The sequence below is a fragment of the Rhipicephalus microplus genome, chromosome 8 (genome assembly GCF_043290135.1).
Source record: "Rhipicephalus microplus isolate Deutch F79 chromosome 8, USDA_Rmic, whole genome shotgun sequence".
Lineage (NCBI taxonomy): Eukaryota > Metazoa > Arthropoda > Arachnida > Ixodida > Ixodidae > Rhipicephalus > Rhipicephalus microplus.
The window spans coordinates 79004136-79031068 of NC_134707.1; the positions used below are offsets into that span (position 1 = coordinate 79004136).

At 47.7% G+C, this 26933-nt stretch overlaps 1 protein-coding gene across 2 annotated transcripts in view; it reads left to right on the plus strand.

Moving 5' to 3' along the window:
• The window catches only part of LOC119163854 (uncharacterized), a 254482-nt gene that overhangs the window by 141565 nt on the left and 85984 nt on the right, over positions 1-26933 (plus strand). Inside the window, exon 12 of one of the 2 annotated variants that reach the window (XM_075872191.1) lies at positions 150-4589. The exons of the other annotated variant lie outside the window; for it this stretch is intronic. Coding sequence (XP_075728306.1) covers positions 150-163 — 14 coding nt within the window. The 3' untranslated portion in view covers positions 164-4589. Of the gene's footprint in view, positions 1-149; positions 4590-26933 lie in introns of those variants that run through there. 2 annotated transcript variants of the gene reach the window in all.

Genomic DNA, 26933 nt, shown 5'->3' on the forward strand with positions numbered 1-26933 from the left:
CCATTTATCGGTCACCTACTAGGCCTCTGTGGGGTGATGTTCATTGTTTCTAGAGGACCTCTCAAGTCCCAAACATAATGCTGCATGAAGTAAGAGGCATTCATAATGACCATTGCGATAAATAACACAAGCTCTTGCTTTACTTCTAGTGGGTCCTGGTTGAGGCTTGCAGTGAGGATGTTCACACCTTGACCAAGCAACAAGTCCGTAAGTGTTATAACAGACATCAGTGTCACACTCAAAGAATCTGTGGTTTCTCTTGATGCAAAGAGCTTTACATTAGTCATTGTATATTGATTTCAACCAATCAATAGATCAGTATTATTGTAATTAATCCGAAGGTTACCTAGTGATAATATAGAAAAGGATGTCCCGAAGTCAGATTGCAATGAGACCTCTTTTTGATTTGATTCATTATTTTAAAGAAACGCTTCATAAACTGCAAGGAACGTCACGATGAAAGTGACAAATGCACTAGCAGGAAAGAACAACTTGAGAAAAGGAGAGGGCGATTGTGCCACAGGTATGCATATTACAGGCTAGCGTGTAGTGACTACTTCCCAATTTGTGACACACTTCTGTGCCTTTCAGGATGTCGCTTTCTTGAAAGTGATCACCTCACTCTGCACAGGTCTTTCCCAAGTTTTTTTCCCTGTGCGTGGAATGGATCTTTCCACCTACACAGTAAGAGGGGGGTCAGATGGCGGAGATAAGTAGCATTTCTCAGCTTTTTTTTTTCCTGTACCTGCTAGCACAGCTAGGCACGAAGCACATCCGCATGGTTTCTCGAAGCACTAATACTGTGCATAAAAAATAACACCGACAGTAGAAATTACCTCTAAAGATGTACACACGTGCATGACGTGTCCACACAGTGTCAATGCTTTGATCGTACCCCAACATCAAATGTCGGAGAGTTCTCAGTCTTGTATGTCGAAGTATCTTTATAAATGTAGACGTCGAATTGTTTTCTGGAGGCTGTGGAAGCATGCCGTGCACACATTGTGACGAAGCATACACACAGAAAAAAAAAAAGTGCTATTGAATACCAGGAACACTTGCAATGGCGGCGGCAGGGAAGCAAGCCAGTGGAGAGTAGCCGTTTACTTGGCGCAAAGTTGTACTGTAGTGTCTAGTATAGACGTTTGGCCACCAGAAAAGTCTGGTAACACTGGTCTCCCCATACGTCCCCCTTGGATAAGTGAATGGTGGACATTTATGGGGGATTCCCACGGGCCGACATTGTCCCTGGAGGATTTGTCACCCTTGTGAATAGCTCTTAAGATACTGTAGCCTCATTGTGGCCATCAATTAATGGCTTTTGGCCAAGTGAAGCCATTGCAAGGCAGTTAAAAAACATAGTGCTGTGGCTGCGCACATTCCTCGATCCCGCCAAACTAGTACAAGTGGCTTGGACGTGCTTCAATACGCAATCATGGGTTGACAATACACTGTGAAGAATGAAGCCAGCCCCGGACCACGCTCGACTGCCATGAATTGCGAGTCTCACAATGGGACCCTGTGGAAATCTCCAATATTGAAGGGTTTTCAAGGACTGCAATGTAAGTCCAGTATTTTCAAGGCTTTGAAAGCGAAATATTCAATTTCTTAAGATTTTTAAGGATTTCGGGGACCTGTGCGTACTCTCTGTAGGCATTCTCTCGAGGCATAGTTCTGCCTCGCTGCATCCTTCGCTTTAGAGCCATGTTCTTTCAGATGCCTCAGTGAAGGTGCTTCTCAAAAGATGTGCTTCTGAAAAGATTGTAGAAGTAGGTGGAATAGAAAATAAGAATAATCCAACGTTTGAAGCACCTGTGCTGCTGCTATCACAGTCTTTTTCATACCGTGCGCTTCTTTGTCTTGGTCTACTTCAAACTACGCATGGTGCTCATTTTTGGCACTAACATTGTACCTAAAGACTTTTGATGAACTGTGAGGACACTAAAGTTTTTGCGATAATGTCACTACATTCAACCTATAATGTATGAGACCAAATTGCACCTATAGCAGAGATGTCACAGCGAGGACAGACAAGGATCAGCAACAAACCCCCAAGATTATCTCTATCAACACTGACAATATGACTAGAAGATTGTCATCACGAATACCATGTAGGAGCTCTTATACGTCCACCACGTAGTATTCCAACCTAAGCATCGTGAGTCCACACATGGAGGCCTCTTGACATAGCTAAAGCTCGGAGATGCAGGGTCTTTGCTGACTTAAGTTACATCAGTCAGTCTGTCGTACAGTCTGTCTGTGCTTGCTCGTAGATGTCAACTTGTAGTTCTGGCTTGGAAAAAGAAAAAATGTGCATCCCAGTCTCAGCAAAAACCCTTGCGATTTCATCTGAGGTTTTCTACATGGGAACAAGATGAGCTGGGCATGACAGATGTTTGGTAGTGGTCTCAACAGGGAATCCTCGACAGGACCCACATCTCTGTCTCATTTCACTTGATCCAAATGGAAAACTTAACCTCATGAGGAGGTCGTATGCAACTCGTGCCATTTCGGCAACACAAAAACCCTTGCTAATCAAATTCACATCCTTGTAAATTTCGCGATGGTGTTGTCACAAAGTTCTCAACACTTCACATTGATATGCCTGGGGAGGAGTTGAGGCTGCCACCCAGGATCCGGCGAAGGACGACTCTTGCGACGCGTCTCACGAACAAGTACAAGATGCATTTAATTTACATATTTGCAAGAGAAGTACATTGCAACGAGAGCGGACAGACGTGCCCTTCCATCACAAGGGCTCAGAGCGCACTCGAGACGAGCGGGCCAGCGAAGTCCAGAGAGAGAGTCCAGCGCACTCCCGACACGCTCCTTTTATAGCCGTCCGTGCACGCGCTAGACGCCGACTGTGTACAGCAGGCCTGCCGATGCGCGTTCCTCACAGCGCGCCAAGAGATTTCCTGTGTTCCTGTGGAACGCGGACAGCGTATGGCAGGTACGCTGATGAGCGTCCCTTGCATGCCGGTTCCTTGTATTGCCGGTTACGACAGCTCGTCCGCCGTCCGAAGAGGTCACGTAAGGGCTGCAGTGGCGCTGCTCCCTGAAGTGGCTGTAGTCCGTCTCCGTAGGCGCAACACTGTCCACCACAACACAGAGACACTCGCCACGTAGCAGGTCTTACGCTAGGCACACCTCGACGTCGTAAAGAGGCCCAGCACATCACACGCTTGGTCACAGCATGGGACTGTCCACAGCTGCAAAGGCCCCGTCACCGCTGCCTGGTCGTCCACTGGCCGAAGGAAGCAGGAAGCCCTACCGAAGGGCCACAGTCCGCAATAGCTGGTTCGTCGTGTCCACCATGCCATGCTGTTGGACCGGTAGGCATAGCAATCTTCTGCCTTCCTTTAGCGGGGAAGACGCTCTCAAACCGGACACCCACACTGAGAACACTCGGCTCTCCCGAGAATCACCAGGTGTAACTTGCTGCAAGGCTCGTAATTTATTGCACAACAGAAGACTACACTATGGTGGTGACCAAGTGAACTCAAACAAAGAAATAAAAACGCGCGTACACACGCACAAGGCTAAATAGTAGCACTTGCGTCTGACAAAGGACTAAAAAGAATTGTACAGTTCCGCGTTTCCTTTAGCTATTCAGCTACGGAAAACCTCGGCTCAGGCCATCGGCGTTACCGTTGTCTCTGCCTTTGCGGTACTTGAGCTCAAAGCTATGCTCCTGCATCGCTAAACTCCAACGCAAAAGCCTTCCATTTTTCGACGACATACTATGCAGCCATGTTAAAGGACAATGATCTGTCTGGACCACGAAATGGGATCCAGCCAGATAGCATCGCAGTTTCTGTATTGCCCATATGAGGCACGCACACTCATTTTCCGACGCACTCACGAATCGTGAGTTTTCTACTGACAAACACCACGGGGTGTTCGTTCCCTTCAGCGTCGTTTTGACTGAGCACAGCTCCCATTCCTCGATCACTAGCATCGCACTGCAGTACAAACGAGCGGTCAAAATCAGGCACCCTCAACACAGGCGAACTGGACAGAGCAGATTTCAGAGCAGCAAATGAGCGTTCCTTCTCTTCACTCCACTGCACTTTCATAGGTTCGTTCTTTTGCAAGCTATCTGTGAGTGGACTAGCAATCTCTGAAAAGTTGGCAATGTAATGCTGGTAGTACCCAACCAATCCAAGAAAGGATCGAATGTGTTTTACTGGTAGGTCTGGGGTAACCAGCTATTGCTGCGATTTTAACCTCTAGCGGACGCCGGTAACCTCGACCAACCTTGTGGCCGAGGTAGCTGACTTCTCCTCTTCCCAACTGACATTTCTCTGCCTTTATGGTCAGCCCCGAAATCTTCACGCGTGTTAACACTTATCGCAGATGCGAGAGGTGGTCCTCCCAGCTACCAGAAAAAATTGCAATGTCATCCAAGTATGGCAATGCGTATTCCTGCATGTCTTTGAGAACGTGATTCATTAGCCGAGAGAAACGAAATGGTGCATTCTTCAGCCCAAAGCTAAAGACTAAGGGACGGAAAGTTCCAAGAGGAAAAATAAACGCGGCATAGCGGCTTGCCCGTTCAGTTAGCGGAACCTGCCAGTAGCCTCTAGTCAGGTCGAGTGTCGCTATATACCTTGCATGGCTTATGATTTCTATTCTCTCCTCTAGGTTAGGGATGGGGTAGGGTTGGTCCCGAGTTACTGCATTTAACTGACAATAATCAATGCATGGTCTAGGCTTTTTGCCTGAAGCTTCTACGAGAAATATAGGTGAGGTATACTCACTATCCGCTTCGACAATCAAATCAAGCTCCAACATGCGTTTGATTTCACTTTCCAAGATTTCTTGCTGTCTAAGAGACCAACGATACTGTTTAGACCGAATGGGGTCATTAGAAATCAGTTCTATGTCGTGTTCTATTAGAGTGGTCTTCCCTGGCGTGTCACTAAAAGAACCTTCAAACTCGCGCACTAATTCACTGAGCTCCCTCCTTTCTTGGTTGCTTAGGTGCGCATTCTCCTCAATATCTGCTAAGAGCTTTTCGAACGAATTTTCATGTTTCTGTTCTGGATACTGAAAATTGGTTTCTACCTCCTCGGGTACATTCAGCGCCATTTGAACCACCGCTTCGCGTTCCTTATAAGGCTTCATTAAGTTGGAGTGGTAGATCTTAACCTCTTTACGCCACTCTGGCATTTTAACGACATAGTTCGTGTCTGATAGCTTTTCTACCACTTCTGCGGGACCTTCCCACTGTACTTGCAATTTATTCTTTCGGGAAGTGTTTAACAATAACACCTTGTCTTTCACAGCGAAAGTTCTCTTGCGGGCATTTTTGTTATAGTACAGTTTGGCCCTAGCTTGGGCGCTTTTCATGTTGGCTTCCACCAACTCCTTACATGACTGAAGACGGTTTAGGAACTTCAATACGTAGTCAACTACGATATGATCTTCTCCGCGGCCTTCCCATGCTTCGCGCAGCATGCGGAGGGGTGACCTTAGAGACCTGCCATAAACTAGTTCTGCAGGACTGAACTCAGTAGACTCATGTGGCACGGATCTCAAGGCAAATAAAGTGGCAGGTAAACAAGCCTCCCAATCTTTCTTCTGTTCGTAACACATCGCGCGGAGTACTCCATTTAGCACAGAGTGCCACGCCTCCACACTATTACTCTGCGGGTGCTGCACTGAACTTTGAACAATGCGAATTCCGCACCGCTCCAGAAACGCCGTCGTCAGAGCGCTGGTAAATACGCTACCCTGATCGCTTTGGAGCTCTGCTGAAAAACCTATTCTTGAGAAAACAGATAGCTGCGCATCCATCATATTTACTGAATTGACTTCACTCAGTGGAATAGCCTCGGGAAACTTTGTGGCTGGACAAATCATGGTTAAAAGGTACTTATAGCCTGATTTGGTCACGGGGAGTGGCCCTAATACATCTACAACAAGGCGCCTGAAAGGCTCTGTGATCAGCGGCACCAACTTCATGGGTGCTTTCCGGATTTCATGTGGTTTTCCTACTCTTTGGCATCCATCGCATGTTTGTACATACTTCTCGACATCTTTAAAGCAACGAGGCCAACAGAACTCCCTTAACAACCTCGCCTTGGTTTTCTTCACTCCTAAGTGGCAAGCCCATCCCTCGCCATGTGACAGGCGAATAATCCGTTTCCGATACTTCTCGGGAACAACCAGCTGGCCGTAATGTACCCCTTTCTTATCTTTGTATTGACGATACAAAAGACCTGAACGGCGTTGGAAACCTATTCGCCTACGAGATACTCCTTCCTGGACAAGTTTCTTTAGATTTTGCATCGACGGGTCTAGATATTGTTCGTGCACTAAAGTTTCCTTGTCGACATAGAGGAGGTCAAGTAAACTTTCAGAATGTGGTAGCACAACATGGGAAAATGCCTGTTCCATTGTGTAGCATGCGGGCACTTGCGTTGATGATTGAATAGCAGCCTCTGTAGCACTGCTATCGTCCACTGTCACAGGTGCTCCAGACATGCTTCCTTCCCAAGGAAGGAAGCATGTCTGGAGCACCTGTGACAGTGGACGATAGCAAGGAGGTTATACTTAGAACTTCCCAAGGAGGTTAGACTTAGAACTTCTGGAGTGGCGGTCCCGCATACCCGCCCATGTATCGGAGTGAAGCCGCGGAAACCCGTCGGCGGCCATATTGCTCAGGGCAGAAGGAGGCGGCGACTGCCTTGTGCCGCTGTTGTGCCCCGTACGCTTGCAGCCGTGCCTTCTGTAATAGCAATGAAAGGGCCGCTTTATTTTTTTTAGGACGCGAGGGAACTTTGAAACGACTAATATACATTCTATTTATTTTTTTCTTGACACTTACACTGAGAGTTAAAGATGATGCGATAGGATATCAGTTTGTATTATATGTTTACACTGTTGTCTCACGGCAGAAGTACCGCTCAAGAAGATGCAACGAAAATAAAATTTAAGAGCGGGAGAAGTTGTAGAATGCTAGCTGGAGACGAAAACAAAAATATGAAACCAATAACGCAATAAAGGAAACTGAAGGTTCACGGTACAACCATATTTATTCACTTGTCCACATTCAGCACCCCGGTTACCGGCCGCGGCGGCCACTTTTCTAATGGAGGCGAAAAGCGAAAACGAGATTTCGGCGCAGGTTAATGATCCCCAGATGGTGAAAATTAATCGGAGCCCTCCACTACGGCAAGGCTCATTGCCTGCAATGCGTCGGCCCGTTAAACCCTACAGTTAGTCACATTCAGCACCAGATGCATTTGACTAAACCAAACGTTAAATCTTCCAGCAAAAAATTAAAATTCTGACTAAAAGAACAAATGCATCAAACACTAACAGTGAGCTAAATTAAATAGAAAAACACATCAATCAAGTTCTCGCACTTAGAGATTTTTGAAAATAATCTCTCTTGTTAGGAGTGTGCGCACGTTTTTGTTACAGTTCTCCTGGTTCATTCTCCTAGAAATGTGATGAAGTCTTGTTCTGATGTACACGCTGGCAATTTTCTTTGATAAGCTATATATATGGTTATCAAGGGGGTCACAGTCCAGCAGGTGAGGCTCCAGCTGCGCGAACAATGCTTTTTCAAACACTGCAGTCATCACATGTACCAAAAGGCTATCTGAGCTAGTATTAAGGGATTTCAAATTCTTGCATTCATGCTGTAGCACTCGCAGTCCCTTTTCTGCAATACTGCAGATCTCTAAGACGTCCTTGGATGGTGCGACAAGTCCACCTCTGTTTTTTGCTCTGACAAGGTCTGGTTCTTCGCTTGATTCCAGCGCAGCACAGCACTCCTCACAATTCGTGACAGACCGCACCTTGCGAGCCACAAATCCCGCTATATACGGCACAACAGCACTCGTAACCGCTGAAAGGCTCTGGGGGAGATCCACACGATGAGTGTAGTCATGTTCATCATCCACAGGCTCCAGAAGCGACGACCTCCTGTGTGACGTAACTGCTGTTGGTGACTCGGCAAGGCTGACAGCACTGGACATGTTCAGGATAGACACCACATTTCGGCAGCAGTTCCCAGCGTCAGATGATGTCACCTCTGTGTGGAAGAGGAGGCGCTTATAGGCGGCTCTGAACTGGCAGGCTGTGGGGTTGTTGTTGTATCCCCCCTTTCCCCTCACACAACCAAAAAACGTTTCCAAATGGTCTTGCGACATCTTGTGCGTCAACAGATACTTCAAAATTTTCGTGGCCACAAGGGCATCGAAAAGGGCAGTGACACTTCGAATGCAAATGATGAGGCCAACAAACCCAGTTTTTTTCAGTCCATCTATCACTGGTCGCCCACTTGCATCCTTCAGCCCCCTAATATACTCCTCGGCTTCGTGGAAGAACGATTTCCAAGAAGCTGCATTCTGCTGCCGCAGTGGGGCTTTGAATGATCGCGCCAGAGGGTTCCTCGAGTTCAGAATATCGAAGAGGCGATCAAAGATTCGAATGAACTCCACTGTTGCGTGGGCACCTTGAAACTGGGGAAGCTTCAGTTTATACTCGTAGAAGTCCAGTGCATCAGCAACAGATGAGCTAAGGGTCTGCACAGCCAGTCGAACCTTCATTTTTTGCTTTGCCCACTCCAGATGAACTTTCGTCAGCTTGTTTCCAAGGTGCAAGCCCTCTTTTTGTTGCAAGGCCTCAAGAGCTTCAATGTATGACCACTTCACTTTGCGCCCTTGAATATCAGTGAGGTGGTTTACTGATCCCAAGCAGTTACGCACAAGCTTGATCATGTGGCAGGCATCTAGAATCACAAATACTTTGCTTGGGCAATCTTCTAAGCACTGGAATGAGGTGTTAAATCCCGGAGAACGACAGCGGAGATCAGCACCAAGAAAACTGGCCATTGAAAAGTTCGAGGCCGCTCCATCAAAAGTCAGTGATGCTGCTATGACACCTGCTGAAGTCACGCGCGAGATACACTCTTTCGTTAGCTGCGCTCTTTCAGAACCAGAGAGAGAATCAATGAAAAAATACCCAAGGGGCACCTTCAGCCTCATATTGAGTGCCACCAGCATGAAAACACAGGCATTCGTTGCTTCTGGGAGGCTGTCATCTGGCATTTCCATGCCCAAGTCGACATATCCGAAAACTTTGTTGCCCACAAGTTGGACATGTTTTTTAATAGACATGTCGTCAACCATTATGGCAGCGACCAGTGGCTCATCTCTTCCTTGCACTATGTTCTTGATAAACTCGAATGATTCTGAGGTGAAGCCAGGATCACCATTCACTGCCTTGTACCATTCGCGAAGAGTTCGCTGGTTTGGCAAAGCATTGTTAAACTTAGCTCGCACATAATCATAAGCCCTTGGCGAATAATATTGAAGCGTCAGTGCAAATGCTCTTAATTCTGGGGGGTATTTGTTCGTCTTTTCATGAGTTCTCTTGAGAAGCTGCTGGATATCCGGAGAAAATGACGCTTGGAAAACCTCCAACCCGTTTTCCGACAAAAGGTTCTGCTCCTTTAGCTGCTCAATCAAATCCTGAGAAGCATCAATGCGTTTTGAAAGTCTCCGTTTCTTCTGGTGCAACGTCTTGACCTTCTTTTTCCGCTGCTGTACCTCTTTCGCCGATTCATGCACTTTCTGCTTGTACCACTCCTTCGGGAGTGGTACAATGGGAGTGGTAAATTCGGGAGTGGTAAATGCACTGCGCAATTCGCAGTCTTTGGGAAACCTGCAAAGCACAAAAATGTTTCACAGTGTCTCCATGGCACCCGGACGTAAATGGGAAATGCTTGTACGCGCGAATGCATTTGTAATCGCAAAAATATGCGAGGGAAAGCGAGCTAGCAAAGCACGCTACTTACACGTGAAAAGTTATCCCCGGTGTTTGCTTCACGCGATTTGCGCAGCCAAATGCTGCGCAAGAGCCCACCATCGTCTTCAGAAGAAGTCACAGTCGTCTGCCACAGCGGCCTCATTCGATTAGAGGCACCGCACTCAAGAAAAACAACGGAGAGGCCGCACGCACATGCACGCGTTACAATGCGTTCGACCGCTTTCTGCCCTGAGCAATATGGCAGCGCGTGGCGTCAGCCGCGGAGCACCTCCGCCACTCCAGAAAGTTTAGTATAACCTCCTTGTTCCTTCCTCACGCGTACTAGTTGATGCTTGCTCACAGTGATCGGCTGGTACTGGCTGTTCGACTTCATTAGTCCTCACAGCGCAAGCTCGCGTGCCTTGGAACGGGTAATAGCCTGTGCTACGAATTCCCCGAAGCTGAGACCTCTCTGCTTCAAAAGAATATCAGACTTGTTCGAAAAAAGGTACGGGTACTGCTTCGGTAGGTTCGGAGATACTGCTGCCTCAGTCTCCAGTACCCAAAATGGACCCTCAATTATTACCTTTGCGATAGGCAGGCAAACGCTGTTCTTTTCTACTACCTGCTTTATCCACGCGCACTCACTCGTGAAGTGTTTAGCTTCAACGTATTCAGGATGGACAATGTCCATTGTAGCTGCGGAGTCACAAAGGACCTTACATTCTTTTCCGTTTACGACTAAGTCTCGAAGGTACGGTCTCAAAAGCTGCATATTTTTGTCGCCACTGCCCGTAAAAGAAAACACTACCTTCGGTTTCCGACAGCCAGCCGCTGTGTGTCCTGGCTTTTGGCACCGGAAACACAAAAGTGGCTTTTTCACCTCAAAACTTTTTTCCTTCCCCGAGTTTTCCTCTGCTTCGGTCTCGGGCGCATTTATTGCAGACCTGGCGCCCTTACGCACAGAGCAATCTTTGAGCGGCTGTTTGCTGAATGGACGAACGCGTGCTTTTTCTGACTGGCGATGGACGGTGTACTCATCAGCTAGCTCAGCCGCGCGTTCCATGTTCCTCTCCCCAGGTCTATCTTGAATCCACAGGCGCATTTCCTCATCCAAGCACCCGTAAAATTGCTCAAGGCAGATCAAGTCCACCAGCTTATTCCGATCCTCGTAGACACCTTCTCCCTTCAGCCACTCCACCAAATCGGCCTTTATGTTGAATGCAAATTCCTGAAATGTCTCGCCCGTTTTCTTTTGTGCGTCCCTAAACCGGCGGCGAAACGCTTCTGCTGAAAGCCGGAATTTCTTTAGGAGGGTAGCCTTCACTTTGTTATAGTCATCCGCGTCTGTTGCTGGCAAACGCGCAAGCGTGTCCCCTGCTTCCCAGGGCAATACCATTAGTAGCTTTTGAGGCCAGGTGGCACGATGAAACCCCATCCTCACACAAGTTCTATTGAAATTTACAAGGAACAACGCTATGTCCTCGCTCATTTTGTAAGGCTGCAAGAGGTCCCTCATGCTCACTCGTGCGCCTGCCTGAATCTCTGCATTTTCTGTTCCCAGATCACTAGCGCCTTTTGCCTCTGCAATCTTAAGCTGAAGCCGCTAGCGCTCGAGCTCCCTTTCTTGGCTTTCCGCTTCTTTTTGCGCCTGACGGTTTCTCTTTGAAACATAAGGCGCTCTCGCTCTTCGACGACTTGTGCCTTTTTCATCCTCTCCTGAATTACCGTATTTTCCGGTTTATAAGTCGCACCCTTGTATAAGTCGCACTCCCCTCAAAATAGCAGTTTTTCTGAAAAAAAAAACGTATATAAGTCGCACCGGTGCATAAGTCGCACCGGTGTAGAAGACGCACTTGCTCATCGGACCACCGACATTTAAGTATCTCGTCGTGACAATGCATTGCAAAAATGCATGCTTGCGACGGCCAACGCTTTTGCACGTTTCTAGCTATTGGCAGTCACGCGTGCGAGCGCTTTTAAACACACATAAAAACAATACTTTCAGAAGAACCCTTTATTCTGACGATAGCTTGGTGACGTTTATTCAAAGCCATCGAAGTCGTCTTCCTCCGAGTCGCTCACGAACAATGCAGCTACTTCTGGTTGCAGTACTGCTGGCACATCACTGTCGTCCTCCGACTCGCTCGAATCGGACTCTTCGTTGCCATCGGCCGCGCAGGGGATCAAACCGGCCTTGCGAAAGCCCGCCACAATGGTCTTCGCAGAAATTGACTCCCAAGCGTCACTCACCCATTTCGCCACTTCGCCGAACTCTGCGCGTCTCATACGCCCCCCGTTTTTGTGAAGCTGTGTTCTCCCTTCGACATCCACGTTTCCCACGAACGTCGCAGAACTGCCTTGAAGCTGCGGTTGACAGAAATGTCAAGCGGCTGAAGCATCTTTGTCATGCCGCCGGGAATAATCACTGGCATACAGTTCTTTGAACTGATCTTTTTCTGGACAATATCGGTGATATGTGCCCGCATACTGTACATTACCAGCATTCCTGGCTTCACGTGGAAGAATCCGTCTGGTCGACTGGAAAAACAGCGGTCAAGCCACACACTCATCATTCCCTCGTCCATCCAACCTTTTGTGTTCACCTGAATCACCACTGTAGGAGGGAAATTATCCTTCGGCAAGGTTTTCCGCTTAAATGTTAGCATGGGAGGCAGCTTTGTGCCGTCCGCGCAGCAGGCGAGCACAACGGTGAAGTGGAACTTCTCGTGGCCTGTTGTCCTCACCGTGACAGTTTTCTGGCCTTTTTCGGCGATGCTTCTCTTAAGCGGGATGTCGAATGTCAGCGGCACTTCATCCATGTTAACGATGTGGCTCGCGCTGACATTCTTCTTCGCAACTTCCTCCCTCGCGAATGAGCTGAAGTTGTCCAGTTGCGCCTGAAAGTCGTCGGGCAGCTTCTGGCACACTGTCGTCCGGGCTCTCATAACCAGCTGATTCCGTCGCATAAAGCGGAAACACCACGACGGACCATCATTGAATCCCGTAACATTGCTCTCCGCTTCCAGAGCCTTCACCTTCAGGCGCAGCTGCACTATTGACAGCCCTCTTCCTTCGGCTCGTTGTTGCAGTACCCACGTGCGCAGGCTACGCTCGAGGTCCGGCCAGCGCGCCTTCTTGCCGCGGTTGGCCTTCTTTGTCGACTTCATCGTCCGGAGGGCGCTGTGGGCCTTGCGCCAGTCACGGATTATTTTTTCACTGACGTCGAATTGCCTCCCTGCTTTTCTGTTCCCGTGGTTTTCGGCAAATTCAACAGTGCGCAGCTTGAACTTGGCGTCATAGCTTCGCCGACTTTGCTTTCCAAGCGGCGCCATGGTTCGCGAGGTTCTACGGCGCTACCGGCTCTATGTTACGACGCACAACACAACACACGAGACGCGCGGAGCAACAGCGACACAGCGAGTGCAATGAAGACGTTATGGTGGACGGAAGTGACGGTAAAGGAAGTGGCACTGAAATCCAAACTTGCTTTTCATAATTTATAATTTAAAGATTACCTCCATATTTTCACCCCTCTGATTATTTTTTTGTGCAAAACTACATAGCTGCGTTATCTTTAGGGTGTTAACTTACCGTTAATCTTACTTTCTTTTTAAATGTGATTTCTGTGCATCGTAAAAGGCGGTGAAGCGCCGTAGACGCCATTTTGATGCCCGCTTGACGTAAACAGCGCCACCCAAGCCGTGGCATCCAACTCGATTTTGAATGTATATACTGTATTTTCCGGTGTATAAGACGCGTTTTTTTTTCCAAAATTTTCGGAGGTGCGTCTTATACAACGGTGCGTCTTATACGCACTTTTTTTTTTGGTATTTTTTTTGGAGAAACTCGTGTTGATGCTCATTAGTCTTTTTTTTTAAACCACTAGAGCAGTCCAATGCGAATTATGCATCATAATTATAATTACGAACACTCAACGTGCCGGTACTACAGTTTTAAAACAAAACCAAAGTACATAAAACGGAAAAATTTAAAAAAGTATGTCGTCGTGCGAGTTCTCAGCTCACTGAAGCTGCGCGAGTTTCGGAGGCTGTACCATAGAGAGCTGTACTCAGTGAGTGAAATCGGCGTAAGATGGCGATAGGTGCGCGACGGGTTCGGCGGTTTGGTTCGGATTCGGCCGCTACTGCCGCTACCACCGCTACGCTGTCGTTCAGCGAGTTGGACTAGTCGCCATTTGCAACTTCATTCGTTCGGTTGGTCCGCGCCTTTGTTACCTTCACCTGCAGTATGCCGGGTAAACGGAAAAGTTACACGGCGAAGTTTAAGCTTGCTGCTGTGAAGTATGCAGAGGACTACGGAAACCGGGCAGCGGGCCGTCATTTCGACGTCACGGAGAAGATGGTCCGCACATGACGACAGTCGACTGCTAAGCTTCAGGCCATGAAGAGTGACAAGAAAGCTGACCGCGGCAAGAAAGCACGATGGCCAGACCTTGAGCGACGTCTGCACTCATGGATACTGGAGCAGCGTGCCCAAGGTAGGGCAATGTCAACGGTGCAGCTGCGTCTCAAAGCGCAGGCGCTAGCTAAGGAGGTGGGCGCCGTTGATTTTGTTGGCGGGCCGTCCTGGTGCTCCAGATTTATGCGCCGCAAAGCGCTGGCGATGAGGGCCCGCACAAGCATGTGCCAGAATCTGCCAGGAGATTTCAAGGACAAGCTTGAAAGATTCCAGACTTTTGTTAAGAAAGCCATTGAAGACGATGGCATCGGCAACAGCCATATAATAAACATGGACGAGGTGCCACTTACGTTTGACATCCCAATGGAAAGGAGTGTGGCACCGAAAGGTGACAAGTCTGTCACCATCAAAACTACCGGCCACGAAAAAGCGCACTTCACGGTTGTGCTGGCATGTTGCGCCGACAAGCAAAAACTTCCGCCAATGATTATAATCAAGCGGAAGACGATGCCGAAAGAGTCTTTCCTGCCTGGTGTCGTCATAGAAACGAACGTGAAAGGCTGGATGGACGAAGAGATGATGGGCAAGTGGCTTGAAAAATGCTTTTCTAAGCGACTGGACGGTTTCTTTCATGCGAAGAAGGGCCTCCTGGTATTGGATAGCATGCGGGCACATATAACGGAGCTCACTTTGAAGCGCATCAAGGCAAAAAACTGCACCGCTGCGGTTATCCCAGGCGGGATGACAAAAATGCTTCAGCCGTTGGACATCTCGGTGAACTGCAGTTTCAAGGCTATTCTGCGGCGCCTGTGGGAGTCACGGATGTCCGACGGCGAGCATAGCTATACCGCAACTGGACGCATGAGGCGTGCTTCGTTTTGCGAGGTCGCAAAGTGGGTGCGCGAAGCCTGGTGTGCGGTGTCACAGGCCACCGTAACTGCGGGGTTCCGCAAGGCAGGCCTGCTAGCATCCTCAGCCCCTGGCCTCGACGACGACGACAGCAGCAGCAGCAGCGATTCCGAAGAGGAAACAGAGAAAGTCCTAGCGTCACTGCCGCCAGAGCTCGCTGAACTATTTCAAAGCGCGTCGGAGGACGAGGACTTTGAGGGCTTTGAGGAATAAAATGTTTTCCTGCAGTTGTGCGGAACGTTTCAGTGGGTGCGCATTATTTTTTCTCACAAGTTCGGTGTAGTATAAGTTTTCTTACGGACTGGCGCTCAGAAACGTAAGTACGGCATTTTACAATGCTCGCTCAACTGCACGTTATGAAGTTTCTTTGCGGAAAGTGAGTGAATGTAGGTGCGTCTTATACACCGGTGCGTCTTATATATTAATTTTTGCATGAAAACTTGCGAAAACTGGGGGGTGCGTCTTATACAAAGGTGCGCTTTATACACCGGAAAATACGGTAAGTCGCATCGTTGTATAAGACGCACCCACGAAAAATTCAGAAAAAAAACGCGACTTATACACCGAAAAAAACGGTAGCTCCCAGCACTCAGCGAGCTTCTCCGCATCCGCGCCAGAATCCTTAACCGCCTGTATTAAAAATGGCTTTCTATGTATAGTCGCAACCTCAATCCCCAGCTCCTGGCACAACAGCACTAAATGCGGTTTCCTCAATTTGTTCAAGGCCATGGTCACCCCGTGCAGACTTCCGTTGCTCAAACTGCCGTGAAGGTACCTCTGATAAACCTTATCCTTCACAAAGCAGCAACTAATCTACCCTTTTGGATAAACATCACCATCTATCCAAAACACCTGGCAGAATCTCTACGGAAAGTGAGCACTCACCAGCATCGGTACCAGAAAAGAACACAAACCGATCCCGCCGCTGCCAACCAGTTGATATGCTCGGGGAGGGGCTGAGGCTGCCACCCAGGATCCGGCGAAGGACGACTCTTTCGACGCGTCTCACAAACAAGTAGAAGATGCGTTTAATTTACATATTTGCAAGAGAAGTACATTGCAACGAGAGCGTACAGACGTGCCCTTCCATCACAAGGGCCCAGAGCGCACTCGAGACAAGCAGGCCAGCGAAGTCCAGAGAGAGAGCCCAGCGCACTCCCGACACGCTCCTTTTATAGCCGTCCGTGCAAGCGCTAGACGCAGACTGCGTACAGCAGGCCTGCCGTTGCGCGTTCCTCGCAGCGCGCCAAGAGATTTCCCGCGTTCCTGTGGAACACGGACAGCGTATGGCAGGTACGCCGATGAGCGTCCCTTGCATGCCGGTTCCTTCTATTGCCGGTCATGACAACATGCTCAAACGTTAGGCCTCTTCTACACTACACACTGACATGTTTGGGTGCTTGGTTTTGCAGGCATGCCCGGTAATAAACGCGCTCATGCGTTGGCCCTAGAAATGACCCTTCGGACCACCGTGGATGCCTCGGCCAACACCTCCCATACTCTTTTTTCCTACTTAGAGAAGGACTGTCTAGCAAATATCACTTTGTAGTTTTTAATTATTAACCTGGCCTTAAGTTTGAAAGCCCATTCAGCTTCTTCAGAGGTTGGCTCGCTGGCCATTGCCGCGTTGCAGCGCGCGTTTCCCGCCGCAACCGCCGAGGATTTTAAGGTTTGCTCGAATTTCGAAGATTCTCTGACGGGCGGCAAGGTACCTTTTATGAGCGTTTCAAATGATTACAAGTATCAACCGAAACCAAACTTGCCTCCTCTAAATCCAGTAGAAGAACGCCTTATTGCACCTCGTTTACCCTTCATGTGTATCAGAAGATCGACGCATGAAAAAGGCCAATACGGCATCAAGGGGCAAGTATTCGACGTTCCTATAAGCGTTCCCAACACGGTTCAATTCCTGCCTTGTGACATTCCGGAGGACATGGCAATCTACGTTCATCTCAAGCGCCGGCTCGTGTCCAAAGCGTCATACAAGAAGGGCCTGCCTGGTTACTTAAAGCAACATACATGCCTGGCCTAAAAATCTTGAAAACACTCCCCGGTATAAGTACCTCAACATCAAAATTGACTGGAACCGTCTCGGCAAATTCAACGACAATACCGGCGGCTCAGGCGGCAACGTGGAATGCGACGTCGACGAGATTGAGCAAGTGCCAGAGGTTACCAATCTCGACGACCCCATGCAAGCAACGATCGCTCTTAACACGATGTCTTATTCCATGATCTTTGACGGTTTCACGGTTTAACCGATGATTACTTTCAGGAGCTTTGCCCAATCTCATCATCATTCACATTGTGGGTCTGCCTTCAATTTTTTATGCTTTTCGACACAGCCTTGATGTTAATGTCCACAAATGCCAGGCAGTTTAGTGGTCTTACTGCAGCCACTGTATGGACATTTTCATTTCTTGTGAAACACAAGCTTATGCTGGTGCATCTGGAGAGCATCAGCAGGTGCCAGGCCATCTTTGAAGTAATTGTGGAATGTAGACAGTCTGTCTGAAGAGCCCCGTAGCTGGTGAGTTCCATCAGTGCAGTTCAGCTGGTGATTATGAATGTCCCCTAGCTGAATGATGGTGCACAAAGAATGCTCCCCCTTCAATAAAGAGGGGTTGTTCTTTTTTGTGCTGTTCATCACAGCTTTGATCAAATGCCAGAGAATTTGTAAAGTTTACGCCAGCAGTCTTATTGCAGCTACTGTGCCTGCATCTCCTCTTCTTTAGAAATCATTTCATGTGAATTCATTTCTTTTATGGCGCTTTAGCTCCGTTCGGTCTGATCTATGGCCGCGAAGTCACAACAACGTTGGACGCCATGTTGCCACATGAGTGTGACGACAACCTTGTACACGACGAAGAATTCACTCAGCGCGCCGCTGAAGCCAGACAGCTCGCACGCATGCGCATGTGTCATCAGCAGCAGCAAGATGCACAATGCTACGACACCCGACACAAGTTTATTAGCTACACCCCAGGCGACAAAGTCTGGGTCTGGGATCCAGTACGTCGACATGGACTGTCTGAAAAAACTGCTAAGATGGTACTTTGGCCTATACAGCATCGCGCGACGCTTGAATGATGTGAATTACGTAGTTGTTCCCGACACTGATTGTAGTTCTAAGGGCCAAAAGCATTTACCCGAAGTCGTGCACGTCGTGCGTATGAAACCGTATTTATCGAGTTAATAAGCTCCCGGTTACTGTTTTAGTATGACCACTTCATACGCTTGGTGGAGCACCTAAGGTGCGCATTGGGACGATGCCTCTTTCGGGGGGAGGCAAATGTCACGTGCTTGCTCAAGAAAGACGATGGCAGTTGTGCATGTGCCAGGAAGGTTTATGAAATGAACGAAAAAGAAGAACTCGCTTGTGCATTCCAATTTAAAGATCGACCTGCTTCTGGTGTCTCAATCTCTGCGGCAAGACCTCTGTTTTGACGTCGTGACAATATTGTATGCTTACGTCACGATGGTACTGTTTTCTTAGTTCTGTGCAGATTCAGTGCACGACCGGCATATTAAGTGGCACTGGACTCCACACAGTGAGGAATGCAAGAATGGGCATGTTGTAGTTAAAAGCATGCTGTGGCAAATATTTTTGTACCTCCGCCTCGCCGTGGTGGTCTAGTGGCTAAGGTACTCGGCTGCTGACCCGCAGTTCGCCGGATGGTATCCCGGCTGCGGCGGCTGCATTTCCGATGGAGGCGGAAATGTTGAAGGCCCGTGTGCTCAGATTTGGGTGCACGTTAAAGAAACCCAGGTGGTCGAAATTTCCGGAGCCCTGCACTACGGCGTCTCTCATAATCATATGGTGGTTTCGGGACGTTAAACCCCACATATTAATCAATTATTTTTGTACCTCCGACATCAAAAATCTAAGCCTGTAATGCGAGGTTCTTTTTCTAATGTTCAAAAGAGCTCTCTAGGTGTGAACCTCCGAGAGTCTCCATGAAAGACGAAACGGTTTGTAACAACGAAACCCACACAAAAGTTTAATTAAAAGGCAAAAAGACAAAAATGTCCTACAACACCGGAACACTTAATAAAAAGTTGACTGGTTGCAGTAAAACCTTTCTAATTACAAACAAAACACCAGTTCACTTGATACATCTAAACTACACAGTCCGAATGCAGGTGACTGACAGAGTAGTGCGAGATATCTGTTCGGTCTCACCAACTCATTGACGGCATAGCGACGCTTAACGAACCGACGATGGCTCCGGCTTTAGGAGCGGGCACGGGCTGGCTGGCGGCGATGTGCAGACACTGGCTGGTGGCGACGCATAAAGGAACCAGGGTCTATCTGGTCAGGAAGCTGGATGCACAGCTCAGCCCTGTAGCTTGAAGGCTGTACCTCGCCTGCCGGCACTGACGTTGCAGGCCTTGGGCAGGAGTTCAGGACCCGACGGCCACGGTCCTCTTGAGTGGGAATGTGTCGACAGGAGGCCCCGGCAGGTGGAAGTCTTCCAAGCTCGGGTCCGACACCCGACAGCCCATATTCAGCGCCCGGACCAGTGACGACCTTCCCATGCCCACGTTCTCTTCGAACTCTCTTTGCTCTTCTCTGGCTCAGAATCTTCTCTCCCAGTCTGGCCCACTTGTCCAGATCTAATTTGTGATGCTGCAGGTGCGTGTTTCCCAGACGTTGGCTCCTGGAATCTCGGTGTTCCTTGACCATTGTATATCTTCTTTTCTCTCTTGCTGACGCCAGGCCTCGTGTCCTCGCCATCTCGCACATGATGTCATCAACTTCATCTTCGTTTATGTCTCAGCCACCGTTCGTGTGCGCTCTTCGTTATTATCTTGTTATGCACTTTTCAAAGGTGGGCACTTCAAACAGGCACACTTATCACTCAGGCCCCCTTTTCATTCAATTGTTTTTTAAGCAAAAATAAAAAACAGCCATTGAGTGTGCATTTTGCACTACACCTTAATGTTGCCGCATATATGTCCATCTCGCAGTTCACTACACATCGTCCAAATGTTCACAAATTGAAACACTAAGTTTCGCGAAGGGGAAAAAATACGGAAACACATTCAATCGATTGTGAAAGTCCTTACACACACCCAAGTTAAGCTGTTCATTACACCACCCCCTTTTTTATTTGCATATGTGTACCCTGTCATGCCAAAGAACTATACATGAAGTCACACGTCACATTGCATTCAAGTTCATAACTTTAACTATATACAAGAAATACTATTTCATGGTCTGCTATCAATATCCAAAAGAAGCCACCAGTAATTCGTACTAGATGCTTAAGTTATGGCGTCCCTAACAAGAATCTTAACAGCCCTAACCCTTCGACAAAAAGCAATAGCTGGACGGCCTTGGAACAATGTTTTCTTGTAGTGTCGCCTGGATTTACAGCTGTGGATCGTCAGACGCTTAACGACCAAATCGCTAGCATGAACACTCGCATGCCTGCCATGCAGTTGGAGGCGTAGCTTCCAGGCGCACCAGTTCCTGAGCATCTTTATAACTGCGTCTTTTCGCCTGGATTTACAGCTGTGGATCGTCAGACGCTTAACGACCAAATCGCTAGCATGAACACTCGCATGCCTGCCATGCAGTTGGAGGCGTAGCTTCCAGGCGCACCAGTTCCTGAGCATCTTTATAACTGCGTCTTTTCTGAGAACACCTAGCTTTGAGTCGTACGCTTCTAATGAATCAGTTCCCTTAAACAAAGTGACTCCTACATTCAAAGACACCAAATGGGACAAGTCAGCTTCCTTACTGCTCCAACAACAATCGATTGGTGAAGCAATCTTTCCTCGATGACTTTCCATCAGATCAGCTGTTTCTCCTAATTGTTGTTCTGCCTTGTGAACCATTCCGTCCGATTCATATTGCCGGCCATCGTTATTACATAGTGAGCACGACACTTCAGACTCTATTCTCGGTTCTTCAGCTAGTGCTTCAACATTTCGCTCCAGTTCTCCCGGACAACTCGCTTCCGCGTTTACCTGAGGCGTTAACCTCGCTCCATTTCTAGGACATTTGTTCACAGGGCCCTCTGCCATACCAGTGTCCTTTGATATTACGTCCAGCAGTACAGAAGTATCAGCACTGACTGGAACGCTCTTAAATTTTAGGGGCGAAGCTCCTTGAAGGCACCTGTTCATCCCTCGTCATAGTGCGTAGCATGTCTTACGCTTTGACCTGCAAGGTGGTGCCGATGAAAGATTTCTCCTGTGCGTTGTTGAAAATTGAAAAATTCGCAGCATGCACGTTAAGTAAAAGGCAAATTCTTTTGTCGCTCATTCCCCATTAGCAGCCAATGGCATCTTTCAGTAGGAAAACGAAAAGACGCCAGCTGCTTAACGAAAGCAGGCGTTTTCTAAAGCAATGGTTTTATAATCGCGCTACAGGTTTGCAATTAACGATGCTCGTTGCCGTCGGTGTGTGCTCGTATAGATAAGGATGCCGAAAGGCGGATGCGCAAGCAGCAGCGGTGCGCGCGCTCGCAGACAGGACCCTGAAGAGCCCGAGAGGCAGAAGCGCGCCAGGAAGCTGCGCGACATCACCGCCAAGATCCTGCAGTACAGGAGCAAGAAGCTGCGTCGGCAAGATCCCGCCATACGGGAACAAGAAGCTGCAGCGGCACGTCGGGGTTCGCAAGATCCTTCCGTACGGGAACAAGGAGCCGCATCAGCAAGGCAGTGTTGCGAAGCAGATCTTGAAAACGTTCAACAATGGGCAGTGGCGAGAAAGCGCTTTTTTCCTCCCGGCTGGTGGTGTTGCAATTTATGTAAAGCAAGACATCACCGCCAAGATCCTGCAGTACAGGAGCAAGAAGCTGCGTCGGCAAGATCCCGCCATACGGGAACAAGAAGCTGCAGCGGCACGTCGGGGTTCGCAAGATCCTTCCGTACGGGAACAAGGAGCCGCATCAGCAAGGCAGTGTTGCGAAGCAGATCTTGAAAACGTTCAACAATGGGCAGTGGCGAGAAAGCGCTTTTTTCCTCCCTGCTGGTGGTGTTGCAATTTATGTAAAGCAAGCCGAAGAAGCTTGAGATATGCAACTAGCACTCTGCACACAGAGCGACGATGGAGAAAGTGCTGCAATCGACTTAATTGGCATCACCGTCTTGATACTGTACAATTGGCATCACCGTCTTGATACTGTACTTGGAACCAAATCTTCCAATTGAAGACATCAAACTGTTCATCGACGGACACATGTGTATATACCAGAAGTCAAAACCTTTCATGCTCGTCAGTGACTTCAACGTTGCACAGGCCCCAACAAACATTGGTTGATGCATCACATGTTAGAAAAGTACGGACTCAAATGCATCTCCTTTGAAAACCCCAACCCAGCCACCATCAGAAGCACCTGCATGTACTTGTGTATATACCAGAAGTCAAAACCTTTCATGCTTGTCGGTGACTTCAACGTTGCACAGGCCCCAACAAACATTGGTTGATGCATCACATGTTAGAAAAGTATGGACTCAAATGCATCTCCTTTGAAAACCACAACCCAGCCACCATCAAAAGCACCTGCATGTACTTAGCGTTTGCCAAGTTTCATCTGCAACCAGTGCAAGAACCTGTTAGCTTGCGTTTCACCGACCACAAAGCAGTCATAATGAAAGGACAACGGAAACCAGCGATAAAAGTTTGATAAAACATTGCATTCATCGTTTCACGTCGCTTTTATCGGGCGAATTAACGGAAGAAATTTCATGTTTTAACAGATGATTACTTCCAGGAGCTTCGCCCAATCTCATCATCATTCACCTTGTGGATCTGCCTTCGATTTTTTTCCTGTTTCGTATTCTGCCTCTTCACCCCAGTGTCTGCGAGTGAAACCACCTCTGACTCTGTATTGTTAGCCTTTAAGAGTGCTTCTGCACTCTCTCTTTCGGAGGTATGACCGGTGCACAAACCCGGGCAGTCAAACTCTCGCTTGACGAACATATTCGCATAGCATTCCACCATATTTGTGACCTCTGTTAGCGCATGAAGGGGTAAACATCAATCAGCGGCCATTGCCTCATAACCATCACGGTCCTCACCGTCGTCACACCGGTGATTTTTTAGTCCTCCTTCAACAGAGATATCATAGGTAATCCTACCTCTTCATTACATGCCTCACCCCCTCAAAAGTTTGAAACCACCAGGCACTGCAAACTGAACTACCTTGTTCCAAGCTTGAGAAGCTGTCCGTCGCTTCAATAAGCTTCGCAAGATTCCTGCTTTCTTGGCGGCCCACCACTGTGCCTTCCTTTATCTGAGCTCCTCATTCTGAGGTAAGGCTGTTGCGAGGCTCGAGGATAACTTTGCAGGAATTCAGCTCGCCCCAGCAAACCGCGCTATCAGAGCCAACATTAGCACGTGGCTTACCCCCTTGCATCTCCGACAGAATCTTTTTGCCCATAGCGAGTTCGAGTGTCTCCTAGAGTTTCATCCGCTCCTCATACCACACTCTCAACTCCGCTCTGTTCAGTCTCATTTTATCCGCCATTTCCAGTAATACGCCCTTGTGTTCGTCACCGTTCTCACCGCGTCTAAAAATAAACTTGAAACACAAACAGCTTGGTCCTGTCACTATGGACGCCAATTTGTTATGCGAGGTTCTTTTTCTAATGTTCGTAAGAGCTTTGTAGGTTTGAACCTCCGAGAGTTTTCATGAAAGACAAAGCTGTTTGTAAAAACGAAACCCGCTCGAATGTTTATTTAAAAGGCAAAAAGACGAAAGTGTCCCAGAATACGGAAACCCTTGATGAAAAGTTGGCTGGACGCAGTAAAACCTTTCTAATTACAAACAAAACACCAATTCAGTTAATACAGCTAAACTACACAGTCCGAATGTGGATAAGTGATGAAGTAGCGCGGGATATCTGTTTGGTCTCGCCAACTCATTGACGGCTGGGTGATGCTTCAAAGGCGAGCACCTCAAACGCACACACTCATCACAAAGCCTTATTTTATCCTTTGAGCTTACTCGCACATCAATATGAAGGTGCGGGTCAGGCATGAAGATAGTCCCTGTTCGCAGTGCGTATTTACCATGCAGAATTGAAAGTTACGTTCTGTGTGCAAGTCCTCCCTTCCAATGCTACCACAGCTCTGTTCAAATTGTCTGCCGAATCACAACTGCACAAACACTCTCTTTATAACTCTGAACTTAAATGTTTAACTGAGCGTTACACCATACAACTTCACCTTCATCCTGTCGCAACGATACACACAAGTACACTTCCTATGTTAAACAAGAGGTCACTTATTGTCCCTTGAAAAAAAAAAGTTATGTGCACCCTGCGGGGTACTAAAGTGCCAACAGTGGTACATACGCATTATCATCTGACGAGTACTCCGTGATATGAACCGGCTGGTCTTTGAGTGTACTGCAACTTCCTAATGAGCAGCACCGGTAAAACGCAAAAAATGACAACACAGTGCGAATGCTCTTCAAACAAGATGAAAAATCGTCTTCCTGCTTTAATGATCAGGAAGTGGCAAGCATTCTTTAAAGATGAACATCATGCAGGTGTCTGGGATTTTGAAACGTCGACATCCAATATAGTTCCACTTGTGAAACATCTCTGTCTAAGAAGTGCTTACACAATTGAGGCACATGGAGCTTCCTTAGGTGGTGGCGATGCTTATGGCTAACAGGTGCCATTCTTGCCGATCGATTATTGAACCAAAATAATGCTTTTTTTTTGCAAGCAGGACTTGTCTTCTAACTTCATATCCAACAGCAGAGGGCACCACGCCAAACTGGTTCAAATATCCTGCCAAATCACAGCCATGCATGCACATTCTGCTTAATACTCCAAACAAGAAAAGAAAGCTTGCCTGCTCTCAAGAGCACTCAACTCTGACTGCCTTGATAAAATGATACGCACAAACTTTCTCTACTCCACGGCACACGTCGCTGTTGTGGCCTCTCCTCAGGCAGGTGACGGACAGCGACAACACATATTAAAACTGGCATTTAATGTCGTAAACCATCCTTAAAAAGGCGGTGCTGCCACACTGTGCAACACCAGTGGTAAATAAAAAGAGGAAAGAGAGAGGGAATGCACATTCTGAGGGCTTTTGCACAAGGTTGACTGACCACTTAGTGAAGTCAAAAGTGCAACTGCAGCAGCTCCAATACATGGCTCCAACACACACACATGCCTCCAATGTCAAGAAAAGCTCACTTATTGTCTACTAAAACGGAAATGCAGATTGTGTAATAATAATGCCTCTGTGTTAACAAAATGTTGACAGCGGCGCATGCTCGTTTTCGTTTGGAGAGTGCTCCCCGATATGAAGCTTTGTATTCATTTGAGCATAATGCATCTTCGTAATATGCAGTACTCGCAGAACACAAGATGAGCGCTGAGCGGTACATGTCCGTATTCATTTGGCGAGTGCTTTAAGATATAAAACAGCAGGTCTTCGTTTTAGCAGACTGCATCTTCGTAATAAGCAACACCGGCACAACACAAAAGACAAGCTCCAGGCGGTATATGCCTTTTTCATTGGGTGTGTGCTTCACAATATGAACCAGCAGGTCTTCATTTGAGCATACTGCATCTTCATAATAAGCAACACCGGCAGAACATAGTAGACAAGCACCGAGTCTTACTTACCCATTTTTATTTGGGGAGCGCTTTACGACATAAAACAGCAGGTCTTCGTTTCAGCATACTGCATCTTCGTAATAAGCAACACCGGCACAACACAAAAGACAAGCTCCAGGCGGTATATGCCTTTTTCATTGGGTGTGTGCTTCACAATATGAACCAGCAGGTCTTCATTTGAGCATACTGCATCTTCATAATAAGCAACACCGGCAGAACATAGTAGACAAGCACCGAGTCGTACTTACCCATTTTTATTTGGGGAGCGCTTTACGACATAAAATGGCAGGTCTTCGTTTGAGCATACTGCATCTTCGTAATAAGCAGCACCGGTACAACACAAAAAAGAAGCTCTGAGCGGTATATGCCTTTTTTATTGGGTGTGTGCTTTACAATATGAACCAGCAGGTCTTCATTTCAGCATACTGCATCATCGTAATAAGCAACACTGGCGGAACATAGTAGACAAGCACTGAGCGGTACATACCCATTTCTATTAGGCGAGTGCTTTACGATATAAAACGGCAGGTCTTCGTTTGAGCATACTGCATCTTCGTAATAAGCAACACTGGCAGAACATATTAGACAAGCATTGAGCGGTACACACCCACTTTTATTCGGCAAGTGCTTTACGATACAAAACGGCAGGTCTTCGTTTCAGCATACTGCATCTTCGTAATAAGCAGCACCACCACAACACAAAAGACAAGCTCCAAGCGGTATATGTCTTTTTCATTGGATGTGTGCTTTACAATATGAACCAGCAGGTCTTCATTTGAGCATACTGCATCTTCGCAATAAGCAACACCGGCAGAGCATAGTAGACAAGCACTGAGCGGTACATACCCACTTTTATTTGGCAAGTGCTTCACGATATAAAACGGCAGGTCTTCGTTTCAGCATACTGCATCTTCGTAATAAGCAGCACCAACACAACACAAAAGACAAGCTCCGAGCGTTATATGCCTGTTTCATTGGGTGTGTGCTTTACAATATGAACCAGCAGGTCTTCATTTGAGCATACTGCATCTTCGTAATAAGCAACACCGGCAGAACATAGTAGACAAGCGCTGAGCGGTACATACCCATTTTTATTTGACGAGTGCGTTACGATATAAAATGTCAGGTCTTTGTTTCAGCATACTGCATCTTCGTAATAAGCAGCACCGGCACAACACAAAAGACAAGCTCTGAGTGGGATATGCCTTTTTCATTGGGTGTGTGCTTTACAATATGAA